Raw genomic sequence first — 15,263 nt, 5'->3', positions numbered from 1 at the left:
ATGCTGCTTCATCTAGAGGGACTGTTTGGGTACCTGAAGACAGTAATTTCCCTCTCCTTTCAGTATTCTGAAGCGATGATACCAGCCATGATTCTTGGCTTGCTCTTCCATTTCCAAAAATCACTCTCCTTCTCATTTTCCCACGCACAACCAGGACACCAGCCCTTTTGTTCCCTTCCCACAATTTATGGACTGGAATAGTGCTATGAAAACAATTCATTTGTACTTCTGCCAATTTAGTATATTGTATTCGATGTTCAGGGTATAGTCTGCTCTACAATGGAGACCAAAATTCAGACTGAGTGATGGCTTTGTGGAACAACTGCATCTACAAAATGTAGTATACAACGGCAAGTGAGAGCTTGCAGTTAGTTGTACTTTAATTCTCTGTTCCACTTGTATTCTGATCATATCTTTGTATTTAGCCTCCTTGGTGTGGGAAGTCAGTGAGTATTGGAATGTAGTGTCAAGACCTAGGTTGGTTTAGCAATGATCTTACTAAACAGCAGAATGCTCCCGTGTGTTGTTTAAGTCCAACAAACTCAAGGTTTGACATTTCTTCTCCCATCTGACCATATTATGCCACACTGGGGCTCAATACTTAATTTAGCAATTTCAGGAAACCACCCTCCATTTCTCTCCACAGACAAGTCTACATCCTTTAGTTTAGGTATATTTTTCTTTCTTCTGACTTTTCATAGTAATTGTGACCCTGACACCTTAATTGTCTACCAGCTACTACAGACATTCTCCATGTTCTCTCCCTTTTGGTAACTTGTTTTTTTAATATAAAATCTATACAAATTCTGATGATGGGATTTTGACACAAAACATTGCACTCTTCTTTCCTTACTGACCAGTTCAGCATTTCTGTTTCAGATTTCCAGCACCTGCAGTGTGGCAGGAACACTTCTTGACATTCGAACCAGTATGTTAACTTTGCTGCACTTAAAGACGTGGCCAAGAACAGCTACAACAGTGTACAACCAAAACCAATGTAACACATAACAAATAAAAAAATATATATCTTAAGCATCCATGAACCAGTGGAACATCAGAGAGATCCACGTTAACAGCAGGAAAAAACCTTATTTGTCAATGTTCTGGGTCAGCTTACTGACCTGCCCAATTCCTTCTGTAGTTTTGTGCCTTGTATAAATAAAGATGATTCAAGTAATTTTATAGGAAATCCACTAAAATACAGAAGTTGTGAAATGTAAGGTAGCTATATAACACATTTATACCCGTTTGATTTGTAAGATTGCTTCTGCTTTGGGGTGCAAATATATCTTTGTTTCAAAAGCATTTGAATATATTTTCATTTTTATGGGGAAAAGTCTTGAAGCCTCAAAGTTATCTTTAAAGTTAAATATGCCCTTGCAGTTTACTCACACAGAAACGCAAAACAAAATGTTAACTATTTCAGCTATTTATAACTATGTGATCTTGAACATATTCACAAAATTACGTTAAATCGCAATGCATAACCTCCTGGGCCGGATTTGATCTATCCCTCCATTAGAAGGCAGTAAACAAGCATTTCAGCTTGTTAAGCGCTACTGAAGAAATGCACCATGTGATTTGTTCTATGTAGCTATTAAAATTAACTTATAAGGTGACAAAGTAGTTGGACGATTATAAACGGTCTTAGCATATTCGTCTGTGGTAAAGGCAGCAAAACGATTTGCAACCTCAATTTTGTTCGTTATCCACTGCTTTCAAACTTACAGACTGTAAGGTTCCAACAAAACTGATGCCTACCACACAATGGCCCAGCAATATTTACTTTAACCTTGCATACAGAGAATTGTAATCGGGTGCAGCAATCAGCGTCTAAGATGACCAACTCTGGTGCAGAAGTAAATAACTGTGACAGGAGTGGAATCCTGGCGCATTTGTTTTGCATTTATTTTCTGCAACTTAAGATAGTTTTAAACCGGACAATTGGGTTCAATATGAGTTAAGAACATAAGCTAGGAAATATCTTTGTGATACAGGCATGTTATTACAGATCAAGAGGAGAACACTGGAAAGGGCAGATACTAAATTTAAAATAGAACAACCATTTAAAATAAACGTTTCTTACATAATGCGCTCATCGTGAATCTTCCCAGGAAGTCTAGATGTTTTTAAGCAACCGCGTAACAAAAAAAAACAACCAAAACGATACGAGAGAACCATCAACCGCACGTTTCCTCCTGTAACCGCACGTTTCACAAAGCGGGGAGAGGTGACAAGATAAAACGTGCCAAGGCCTGTTCAGCTGCACACTGATAGGCGGCAGGAACATCCTGGATGGGGCCGGGCTCGGCTGGCCAGGCCGGCCGGACTCGGCCGTACTTTGGCCAGCGGACTAACCGGCCCATCCTTCGCTCCGGGTGTGGTGCTGTGACAATCGGTTTGCCAGGATCCCGGTGCCGGGTTACACTCGGCTGTTAGTTTGCTTCCTCTCCCGGGGAGGGGCTGGGGTGTTAAAGGATATTATCACGGACTTCCCAGCGGCGCCCGTTGCTCTCACTGCTGGCTTGTCCATGAGGGCGGCAGCACGTATCACCAGCAAACTGCTGTACCTTCAGCTGGGCGCCATCACTTCACTCAGCCTGCGTCAGCGAGATTGGACCGCCCACCCGAGCGCGACGCGACACGCGTGAGCCGCCTCCCCGCTCCTGTCACCGGCCGCAGCGCCGCGCTCCCGCGCGAGTCCCGCCCGTGACAGCGCCGAGTCGAAGGTGAATGCGGTCTATCGACCGAAAGCACCCACTGCATTCTTTATTTACAAAATAAGAAAAAATGACCTGGAACATTAACTCTCGTTTTCACTGTATTTATAATGACTGAGTATTTCCAGCATCGTCTGATTTCCAATTGCTCTTTAAAATATGTGGTGCTTTACTACTTAGCTCACAAGAGGTACAGTCACTGTGCCTGCGAGGCTTATTCCGCATTGAATTGATCTCCAACATCATTTTGATAAAGCCATGCCTGATTTATTTGCATTCTCAAAGACTCACTTCGGTAGCCCAGTGTTATCAGCAGAACAAAACAAACGCAGTGCCCGCCAGAGTGGCACAACTATTAAACAGAGTAAAATTTAAAACAAAATCATATCTGTACATTATGTGATCAGTAAATCCCACAAGTGAAACATTCAGTGCTTATCAACTCTTTATATATGGCATCAAGCGTACTGGCAGACGCTAGGAGAACCAGATCTCTCAATCTACTTCCTAATAACGTTTGCACTTTATTTCTTCTCACTAGCAGCAACACTATATTGCGTAATCTTTTTATTTTTCCCTTGGTATTACCTCGATGTATTTATGCATGGAAAGATCTGGCCAGATGGCTGACAAACAAGAGCTACCTTGACAATAATAAACCAATTACCCTTTGAACAAAAAGGCTGTAGATGCTGGAATCTGGAGCAAAAAATACTGTTGGAGGAACTCAGGGAATTTATGCAGCATTTAGTTTGGTTATATGTACAGTACTCTATGGAGGGCTATCCTGGCCTGGATGAGGCTGTTGGAAGAGTGAACTTTGATTTGTGGCCAGACCCAGAGTAGATAATGTGGGGAGGATTTCTCAATTGGGTTGACCTCTCTCCTTCTCCCATGTCAGACTACTTAAAATCAGCTTTAGATTGACGCAGAGCTAGCATTTAAGGTATAAATGTTGGAACAGATGATGCAAGCTCTCACACTCCACACAATGGTGAAGTACAAACACTTCAGGCCGTGAAAGTTTGGATGATTCTCTGTCAATGAAATGGATTATGTTGTGATTGTTCCAATACAGCACTCTTCATGTCTGATCCTCTTGTCAATTTTATTAATAATGTCACAGTGCAGACCCAAATGCAAGACACAGACACTGAAGAGTTAACCAAAATTGAGTTTATTGCTCGTTACAAGGAGAGCAAAGCAGAAGCAGAAACAGCGTACTGGACAAGAACTCAGGCCTTGGACTAGGCTGGGACTAAAGGTCTGGGCTTAGACTCGGAATCACGGACTGCCAGGGCCAGGACTTGATACTTGAAGCCTCCAGGGCCAGGACTTGATACTTGAAGCCTCCCGGGGCCAGGACTTGATACTTGGAGCCTCCAGGGCCAAGACTTGATACTTGGAGCCTCCGGGGCCAAGACTTGATACTTGAAGCTTCCTGGGGCCAGGACTTGATACTTGGAGCCTCCAGGGTAAGGACTTGATACTTGGAGCCTCCTGGGGCCAGGACTTGATACTTGGAGCCTCCAGGGCCAAGACTTGATACTTGAAGCTTCCCGGGGCCAGGACTTGATACTTGGAGCCTCCAGGGTAAGGACTTGATACTTGGAGCCTCCTGGGGCCAGGACTTGATACTTGGAGCCTCCAGGGCCAGGATCTCTTCTTATTCACAGGACAGACTTAGACACAAGACATAAAACACTGCGCCGGAAATCCTCCTTAGACACAGGATGGAGTCGGGACTCTTCTTATTCATTGGACAGACTTAGACACAAGACTTAAAACACTGAGCCGGGAATCCTCCTTAGACACAGGATGGAGTCAGGACTCCTCTTGACACAGGGTCAGGACCCTTCCAGGGTACAGGACCAGGACCCCTTTTAGACGCACGACATGGATACGGAGACCACACAATGATGGACAGAACTATAACTGGGCTCAAGTACGCTCCAAGCCGTGGCGAGCTCTTGACTCACCCCAGCAGGTTAACTTTGACTGACCCGTACTGACAAGGGAAGGCGGCTTGCTGACACTTGCTTTGGGAGGAGACTAGGCTTGCTCCGGCCAGATGACATTGGCTCGCAGTACCTTTGTTAATGTTCTCGCGCTGAACGCCAGAGACTATAAACTGCAGGTTCAGCCGAGAGTAAATTGCCTCTAATCACCAAGCCCAAGGGACACGGGAAAACAGGGAACCAAAGGGAAACAGGGAGCCAACGGTCCGGATCGTAACACAAACAAAATAAATTTAAAGGGAACCCGATCCGGACCATGACAAATAATGATTCCAAAATATAAGATAAAAAGTAATAAGAGTGCAAGAGCCTAAAATATGAGCTGAAGTAGGCCTCTTAAATCTGCTCCTCTATTTAGGAGGAACATGGTTAATTTGAAACGCAAACACAAGGAAATCTGCAGCTGCTGGAAATTCAAGCAACACACACAAAAAATGCTGGTGAATGCAGCAGGCCAGGCAGCATCTATAGGAAGAGGTACAGTCAAGATTTTGAGCTGAGGCCCTTCGTTAGGACTAACTGAAAGAAGAGTCCTGACAAGGGGTCTCGGCCCAAAACGTCAAATGTACCTCTTCCTATAGATGTTGCCTGGCCTGCTGCGTTCACCAGCACTTTTTGTGTGTGTTGCCTGATGGTTAATTTGATCTTGGTAGCCTCCAATCTGATGGGATGAACATCGATGTCTCCAACTTCCAGTAATTTTTCCCCTCCTGCTTTCCTCTTCTTCAATTCCCCACTGGCCTCTCACCTCCCCCGGTTCCTCTCCTCCTTCCGTTTCTTCCATTGTCCAGTCTCTGCTCCTTTCAGATTCCTTCTTCTGCAGCCCTTTACCTTTTCCACCTATCACCTCCCAGCTTCTTACTTCAGCCCCTCCCCCACCCATTCATCACCTTCTAGTTTGTCCTCTTTCCCCATCTTCTTATTCTGGAATCTTCCCCCTTCCTTTCCAGTCCTCATGAAGGGTCTCGGCCTGAAATGTGAACTGCTTATTTATTTCCATAGATGCTGCCTGACCTGCTGAGTTCCTCCTGCATTTTGTGCATGTTGTTCTGGATTTCCAGCATCCGCAGATTCCTGTTAGTAGTGCAGCCTCCCCACTTCTACAAGGTAGGGAGTTCTGAAGATTAGATCCTCTGAAAGTTGAAATTCCTCCTCAACACCATCTTAAGAGAAAACATTTTTTTCAGCCTTTAATCTGTCAATCCCCACAGAGTTATATTTTATATCATTACTCATGCTTTCAAAAGTGAGTTTTTCCCAAATGTATTTAAATTTACCTCAGAAACCTAGCCATTCATCCAGGAATCAACCTACTGAATCTTCTCTAAATGGTGTTTCATGTAAATGTATCTCCCCTGAACTAAAAGAGACCAAAACTGTATGCAATACACTGGGTGTAGGTTCACCAACACCAAATTGTACCAAGACTTGCCTGCTTTTGTACCTTATTTTCTTTGCAATGGAAGTCAACGTTCCATGTAATTGCATAGTTACTTGCCATGCTTCATATCCCTCTGTTTCCCAATACTCCATCCGTTTAAGCAATAAACTGTTTTTCTGTTCCTCCAACCACAGGAGATAGTACCACATTTCTTCACCTTACTTTTTCCCTGTACACTTAACTTGTCTACATTCTTTTGCAAGTTTCCTGCAACCTCCTCACAACTTTATCCATTCTCAAATGACTCTTAATACATTTGTCACACACAATTATATTTTGATGAAACTATGTCTTATCTTCTTGATTGTATTGCAACTTTTTACATGTCCTGCTGTGACTTACTACAATGGATTTCATCATTTTCGCAGTGACAGATGTCAGGGCAAATAGTCTATAGCTCCTGCTATTCCTTATTTGAATAGAGTGTTGCATTTTCAGTTTAATAGACATCAGTGAAATGTTAGCCCTGCATGGAGATGAGGACTCGGTGAGAGTACATTACAGGTTTCTCCCGCCATCCCAAGGTAGAGCGTTCCTATGAAATGGTTCGTAAGCCGAAATGTCGTAAAACGAAGAAGCAATCACCATTAATTTATATGGGAAAAATTTGTGAGCGTTTGCAGACCCAAAAATAACCTACCAAATCATGCCAAATAACACATAAAACCTAAAATAACAGTAACATATAGTAAAAGCAGGAATGATATGATGAATTCACAGCCTATACAGTATTAGAATCTAAAAAATAGGTGAACATTACCAGTGAGTTCATGTAATAGTTGTAAAAGTTCAATTATTTTCTACTTTTATACTGTATAGAACATAATTAGGCATTATGTCTGACTTATGCATAATTAGGCATTATGTCTGAAATATAGTAATTAGCAAGAAGGTGATTGTGTAGTTTTGGAAATGAATCAGAATCAGGTTTATTATCGCTGTTAAGAAGACGTAGAGAAATTTGCTGTTTCACAGCAGCAGTGAAGTACAAGACATAAAAATTACCACAAGTTACAAAACAGTTTCATGGGCCATTCAGAAATCTGATGGTGGAGTGGAAAAAGCTGTTCTTAAAGCATTGAATGTGGGTCTTCGGGCTCCCATACCTCCACCTCAATAGTGGTAACATGAAGAGGGCATGTCCTGATCGTGAGGATCTTCAGTGATGGATGACTCCTTCAGGCACTGCCTCTTGAAGATCCCCTTGATGGTGGGGACGGTTGCTCCCATAAAGGAACTGGCTGAGTGTACAATACTCTGCAGCCTGCTGTGATCCTGTGCTGTGATGGAGAGCATTCTGGCTGGCTGCATCTGTAGAAATTTGTAAGAGTCTTTCAAAATCTGTGGAAATTTGCAAGTGTCGTTAGTTACATACCGAAGTTTCTTAGAAATTTCTCTTAAGTTCATTAGTTCTTAATGAAGTAAGGCAATTCGTGTGCCTTCTTTGTGATTGTATTAATATGTTGGGCCCAGGATTAATCCTCAGAGATGCTGATGCCTAGGAACTTAAAGCTGCTTGCCCTTTCTACCACTGAGCCCTCAATGAGCGCTGGTGTGTTTTCTTTGAACTTTTCCTTCTGAATCCAGAATCAATTCTTTAGCCTTGCTGATGTTGAGTGTGAGCTTGTTGCACCTAGCCAAGTGACTTTCTCACTTGTGTGTGCCTGTTCATTGCCACCTGAGATTCTGGCGACAACAACAGTGGTGCCAGCAGCAAATGTATAAATAGCATTTCAGCTGTGACTAGCCGTATAATCATAAATGTAGAGAGAGAACAGCGGGGCTAAGCACGCATCCTTCAGGTGTGCCTGTGTTGATTATCAGCCATAAGACATAGGAGCAGAATTAGGCCATTCAGCCCATCGAGTCTGCTCCACCATTCCATCATGACAGATTCCGGATCCCACTGAACCACATTCACCTGCCTTCTCGCCATATCTTTTGATGCCCTGACGGATCGGAAAACAATCAACTTTTGCCTTCCATATACCCGCGGACTTGTCCTCTACCGCAGTCTATGGCAGAGCATTCCATCGATTCACTACTCTCTGGCTAAAAAAAATTCCTCCTCCCCTCTGTTCTAAAAGGTAGCCCCTTAATTTTGAAGCTGTGCCCTCTAGTTCTGGATACCCCCACCGTAGGAAACATTCTCTCCACATCCACCTTATCTAGTCCTTTCAACATTCAGGAGGTTTCAATGAGATCCCCCTGCATTCTTTTAAATTCCAGTGTGTAAAAGCTCAAAGCTGCCAAAAGCTCCTCATATGTCAACCCCACCTCATTCCTGGAATCATTCTCATGAACCTCCTCTAGACTCTCTCCAATGACAACACATTTCTTTCTCTCCAATGACAACACAATCCTTTCTAAGAAATGGGGCCCAAAGCTGTTGATCATACTGCAACTGTGGCCTGACTAGTGTCTTGTAATGCCTCAGCATTATCTCCTTGCTTTTATATTCTATTCCCCTTGAAATAAACGGCAAAATTGCATTTGCTTTCTTTATCTTTCCCTGACACTCACAGACATCAGGCAGTGAAGACTGATGCAAAGTACCCATTAAGTTTATCTTCCATTCCTTTGTCCCTCATAACTACCTCACCAGCATCATTTTCCAGTGGTCCAATATCAACTCTCACCTTCCTTTTACTCTTTATATAACCAAAAACTTTTAGTATCCTGCTTTATATTATTGGTTAGCTGGTCCTCATATTTAATCTTTTCCCTTCTTATTCCTTTAATGGATTTTAAAAGCTTTCCAATCATCCAACTTCCCACTCACTTTTGCTACCTTATATGCCCTTTCCTTAACCCTTATGCAGTCCTTAACTTCCCTCGTTAGCCACAGTTGCCTAACCCTTCCATTTGAGAATTTCTTCTATGGGACATCTTGTGAACTATTCCCAGAAACTTCAGCCACCTCTGTTCTGCCATCATCCCCACCAGCATCCTCCTCCAATCCATATTGGCAAGCTCCTTTCTCATGCCTCTGTAATTCCCTTTAATCCATTGTGATAGTGATACATGCGACTTATGCTTCTCCCTCTCAAAATGCAGTATGAACTCAACCATATTATGATTGCCTCCTAAGGGTTCCTTTACATTAAGCTCCCTAATGGGTTATTACACAACACCCAACCCAAGATAGACTTTCCTCAAGTAGGCTCAAGCACAAGATGCTTTAAAAAGCCATCTCACAGGCATTTAACAAATTCCCTCTCTTGCGATCTGACACCAATCTGATTTTCCCAATCCCCTTGCATATTGAAGGCCCCCATTACAATGGTTACATTACCCTTATTAATTGCTTTTTCCTGCTCCCTTTGCAATCTCAACTCCACATCTTGGCTGCTATTTAGAGGCCTATATATGATTCCCATAATATAGTTTGTAGTTTTTTTAGCCTTGCAGTTTTTTAACTCCACCCACAAAGATTCAACTTTCTCTGACCCTATGTCACCTCTTTCTGAAGATGTAATTGCATCTCTTACCAACAGAGCCACACCACCGCCTATGCCTTCCTGCCTGTCCTTTCAATACAAAGTATATCCTTTGATGTAAAGTTCCCATCTATGGCCTTCTTTCAGCCATGTCTGAGTGATGCCACAACGTATACTGACTAATCTGTAAGTGTGCCATGAGTTCGTCCACCTTATTCCAAATGCTATGTGCATTTAAGTAGATCACCTTCAGTCCTGCATTCTTCACTCTTTTGAATTTTGCCTCTGTGGTCCAATTTAACTCATTGCTCTGTCTGCATTTGTACCCAATCATTGGCTTGTCCTTCCTTATATTCATGTTACATCCATCATCTACTTTTAAACCTGCTGAGATGTTTCACTTCCTGTTCTTCTTGGGCACCTGTATGATTGATGTCCTTTTAAAGCTCGCGGGAACCTCCGACTGCAACAGTGAGAGGTTAAAGGTGCCCTTAAACATTGTAGCCCGTTGCTCAGCACAGATTTTCAGTACCCTGTGAGGTATACCATCAGAGCCTGACACCTTGCATAGATTCATCCTTTTGAAGGTTGTTCTGATGGTGGCTCCTGAAACAGAGAACACAGGGTTGCCAGATTCTGAGGGAATTTGTACAGGCATAGTGTTATTCTTCCTTTCAAAGTGTGCATAAAAAACACTGAACTCATCAGGAAGTGAAACATCTCTGCTATTTATGATGTTAGTTTTCACCTTATAGGAAGTATTGACATGCAAACCCTATCACAACTGTTGTGCATTCGATTGGAATTGTTTGTCTGCTGTTACAATGGCCTTCAGTAGATTGTACATCAATTTCTTGTAGTGTCCTCAATCTCTGATCTTGAACACCACAGATTTAGCCCTCAGCAAGCTGCAAATTTCATGGTTCATCTATGGCTTCTGGTTTGAGTTTACCTGGTATGTTCTCGATTGCACAGATTCATCCATACAGCTCTTCATGAAGTCTGTGATGGCTGAGGCATATTCATTCATATCCAAAGATGAATCCCTGAATATGGTCCAGTTCTCTGATTCAAAACAGTCCTGTAAACACTCCTCTGTCTCCTTTGACCGTACCTTTGTAGTCCTCACCCCTGCTGGGAGTAGATATACAGCCAGGTGATAGGACTTGACAAGTGTAGGCTTGGGATGGCATGGTTAGTGGTGCAACAGTGATAGAGTGTGTTGACTCCCCTGGTTCCACAGGTAACATGTTGGTGATAGTTTGTTAAAGAGTTCTGGCCTGGCTGAAGTCCCCAGAAATGATGGGAAGTCACTATTTCATGACTAGTAATCCCTGGGTCTAATTATTATTTTGAGACATGAGTTTGTCCACCTTGGAATTGGAATAGAAACTTAATTAATGAATTATAAAACCTCAAACCTTTAAAAAAATCATTAGCCAGTGGATTCATAAAAACACATTTGGATCATTGATGTCCTTTAAGAAAGGAACTACCATCTTAAAGTGCATTGTGCCTCTAAACCACAATATGCAGTAATTGACTTTTAACTACTTGTAAATTGGCCTGGCAAACAATTCTGTTAAAGTACAATTTATTTATTTATTTAAATTATTACAATGCACTCATTTTAATAATATTATTCATTTATTATCAAATCATTTTTATTTTTAGATTAAATTAGATTAGATTATGAGGACACTCAGTCCTCGTTTATTGTCATTTAGAAATACATGCATTAAAAAATGATAAAATGTTCCTCTAGAATGATATCACAAGAAAACACAGGACAGACCAAGACTAAAACTGACAAAAAACACGTAATTATAACATATAGTTACAACAGTGCAAAGCAATACCATAATTTGATAAAGATCAGACCACGGGCACGGTAAAAAAAAGTCTCAAAGTCGCGATAGACTCATCATCTCACGCAGGCGGCAGAAGGGAGGAACTCTCCCTGCCATGAACCCCCAAGCGCCGCCAACTTGCCAATACAGCACCATTGGAAGCATCCGACTGTAGCGGACTCTGAGTCCGTCCGAAAACTTCGAGCCTCCGACCAGCCCCTCCGACACAGCCTCTGCAAGCACCATCCTCTGCCAAGCGCTTCGACCCCGCTCCAGCCGCCGAGCAACAAGCAAAGCCAAGGACTTAGGGCCTTCTCCTCCAGAGATTCTGGACCAGACAGTAGCAGCAGCAGCGAAGCAGGCATTTCAGAAGCTTCACCGGATGTTCCTCCGTGCTCTTACGTCCGTCTCCATCAAATCAGGATTGTGCATGGCACCCTACTTGACAAATAACAGACATCACAACCCGAGTGGCCGCTGCGAGCTGCGTCGCGCCACCATCTTCACTAACTGGATGAAGATGTTTTGGAGGGTTAAACTGAATGGTTACATCTTGACAGATCAGCTACTGAAGCAAAATATTGTTATGTCTGTACAGTTCATAATCACACTTACCTTGAAATAATTCACATAAAGTGACAATTACATAGTTTTTTTTCATGCAGTGTGATATTACAAACAACAATAGAGTGCATGACCAAATAATCTATTTTTGGTGTAGCTGTTAGAAGAAAGATGATCTGAACTCCCTTTTCTACAAATATATACCAGAACAAGAAAAACATGATGATAAAGCCTTGAGTTAGTATCTCATCTGAAGGACAATATTCCTAAAAATGTAACATTACCTGTTTAGTTCAAATATTCCAGACTTTTCTTTTGCAATCTGTGCAGAAAATAGCCTCTTCTTTCAGTATGTTGACAGATGGACATGAGTGTTGACTGGGTAGTTTTGATTTAACCATAAATTGAAGCTATGGGCCTACCTGCACTTCGCAACATGTTATGATTTGTAACTCTAAAAGCTAATTGAAAGAGACACACGGGGGCTCAAGAGAATTTGTAAGCTTAGTTTTACTTTAGTGAAGTGCACACATATGACATGATGAGTAACGACGTATGCCATTCACATACTTTTACATATAACCCATAATGAATTATGTAAACAACAAAGAATACAATCAAACAATATATTTACAATATTACTGAAATATTAAATACACTACACTCCTCCCTGCTGAGCTATAAACTCCAACTTAATATAGAATGCATTTCTATATATATATATATATATATATATATATATATATATATATATATATATATATATATATATACTGTTGTGGGATAACATCTCATCTGACATGGGGTAGGGTGTCATTCTGCTTGGCAGGTGAGGGACGGCAGTGAAACCATCTCAGGTTCTAGGGTCTCCTCCTTGGTGGTTGCAGGACTTGTCTCTGGAACTGCGGCAAGTGGTTCTGAAAGTTCTGGACTCCTTTCTTCTGGACACGCTGGCATCCTGAACAGTGCATGGCAAGCTGCTTGATCAGCTAATCTATCCCAGGCTACCATACAAACCTTCAAGCCAATGCTTTCATTTTGACCAGACCTAGATGACCGGCATGTCGCTTATCTAACACTTTAACTCTCAGCTTGCATGGTACACCAACTCTCATTCCCACAGAAGACAACGTCTGCCAAGGATAAGTTCATCCTGGCGCTTGCAGAAATGAGAGAACTCAAATTTCTGCTGCACATTCCAGACCTTTTGGGTTGTCATGTAGATCTGAGACAGTGCAGGGTCATTTCTGGTTTCCCTTTGGATCATCTCTGCCATTATAGCGAGACCTTTGACTTGCACTAAGGAGACTACGCCAAGAGGAGAGTGCTCCTGGAAATTTTTCAGGTATTTCCTTTTCCAAGGCTAAACAGGATAATCCATCCATAATCACTTCCATGATTAGTTGTCCTCTTGAATTTGATCTTGTAATTGAGTCCTCCAAGTAACAGAGCCCACCTCTACAGTTGTGCTACTGCTGTTCGTGGAATGCTCTTGTTTGGATTGAAAATGGACACCAGAGGTTGATGATCAGTAATTAAGGTAAACTCTCTCCCATATTAGTACTCGTTGTAACATTTTACACCCCAAACCAGACTAAAGGGCTCTCTGTCAATCTGTAGATATTTTTTCTCTGCAGAGGTAAGGGAACATGATGCAAAGGCTATGGAACATTTACTTCCTTCACTCAACATGTGACATGACTTTGTCTATACCATAAGTTGAAGCTTCACAATATAACGTTGATCATAATGTGTGAGTACAGTGTCTGATGTCACCATTTCCTTTGTCTTAAGGTCACCTCACACTGCTTTGTCTACTGCCATTTCTTCCTGATCTGTAGTAATGAGTTCAAGGGGTGGAACAATAGCCAGGTTTGGCAGGAACCTGTTATAGTGATTGACTAACTCTAAAAATGACCACAATTGTGACACGTCCTTTGGCCTTGGAGCATCCAACACTGCTTGAATTTTTTCAGCACATTTGTGTAATTTCTTTGCGTCAATGGTGTGACCACGGTAAAGCCTGGTTTATACTTCTGCGTTAACTGGACGCCGTAACCTATGCAAGTGGCCTACGCACGTTGTGAGCATTTATACTTGTGCGTAGGTGTGTCTGTGTTGCTTGGCAATTCGCGCACGTCACACATGCGCACTCACCTGCCCGCGCAAGGCTTCATGGTCATGGTAGTCTCGGGGTAAACAAGACGCGAGCGTCTTTTTTCATGTGAAATGTGTCCTCCATAATTTTGGAGGTCTGTAAAGATTTACGGAAAGCATTGCAGCCAGAGTTCCTTCCCTGCCCTTCAGTCGCACAGTGGGAAGCTATTACAGTGTAGGATGACACACGATGCTACCAAGTGGACCAATCACAGTTGTTGCGTTCTGCGTTGCCACGACGCGCGGTTACATTTTGGGAGAGGTGCGTGTCGTAGCAACGCAGGCTCTCACGTAGGGTTCCACGTCGGCTTTGCGTAGGGTTTGCGGTGATGCATTGACGCAGAAGTATAAACCAGGCTTAAGTGACGTTTGGTGTATGCCACCATATCATATGTACTTTTACAAATGATGTGCATATAATCCATATTGAATTAGTAAACAACAAAGAATGCTTAATCAAACAATATATTTGCAATATTACTTAAATATTACTGAAATATTAAATACACAATAAACCTATATCTGATGTCATTTGCTTCAGATTTTTGCAAAACTAATTAACCTAAATATTTATTGCTTAGATTTATTATGACATTCTTTTACCTTCACTTATAGTTCGATCAAAAATTTAGCTCTCAAAGGGAAGTTGAGGTACATTTTGCTGGTTTTACTTCTGTCTAACTTATATTTTATTCTTTCCTATATTGATAGTTTTACTCCATTTTGAAATTTCCTCCATCAAATGACCAACTCCTTATTTTGAGAAAACGACAGCTGGTTGAACATATACCCGGCAGGTGTAAGGTTATATATTTATCTACCCTGCCAAGCTCCATTAGAAATCTAAATGATTTGATGAAATCCTATCCATTCTTCTACACCGCCGAAAGCATAGGCACATCTGCTTAATGTCTCTCGTATGGCAAACCACTTATCAGAGGAATCAATATGACAGCTTTTGTTGAATGCAAATGAAGTCTTCCTTTGGTAGGAATGTACAATTCAAACTCATACATTTCCAGGTGCATTCTCATGAGGCTCATACATATTTATGGCGAGATACCTCTATTCTT

General features: G+C 41.9%; 1 protein-coding gene across 4 annotated transcripts in view; it reads right to left on the bottom strand.

Moving 5' to 3' along the window:
• ocrl (OCRL inositol polyphosphate-5-phosphatase) overlaps positions 1 to 2,599 on the bottom strand; it is a 106,771-nt gene extending 104,172 nt beyond the window's left edge. For 3 of the 4 annotated variants that reach the window (XR_011887553.1, XM_072270667.1, XM_072270668.1), the window contains exon 1: positions 2,484 to 2,599. Coding sequence is in view for 3 of the 4 variants with exons in the window: in XM_072270667.1 (XP_072126768.1) it covers positions 2,484 to 2,533 (50 nt within the window). In the remaining variant the exon portion in view is untranslated. Of the gene's footprint in view, positions 1 to 2,086 lie in introns of all 4 variants that reach the window. The other variant, XM_072270669.1, reaches the window with a different exon arrangement.
• Between the last annotated feature and the right edge of the window lie 12,664 nt (positions 2,600 to 15,263).

The sequence above is a fragment of the Mobula birostris genome, chromosome 10, assembly GCF_030028105.1.
Source record: "Mobula birostris isolate sMobBir1 chromosome 10, sMobBir1.hap1, whole genome shotgun sequence".
NCBI lineage: Eukaryota > Metazoa > Chordata > Chondrichthyes > Myliobatiformes > Myliobatidae > Mobula > Mobula birostris.
The sequence above is the reverse complement of the archived record's forward strand: the minus strand, read 5'-3'. Positions and strand labels throughout refer to the sequence as shown.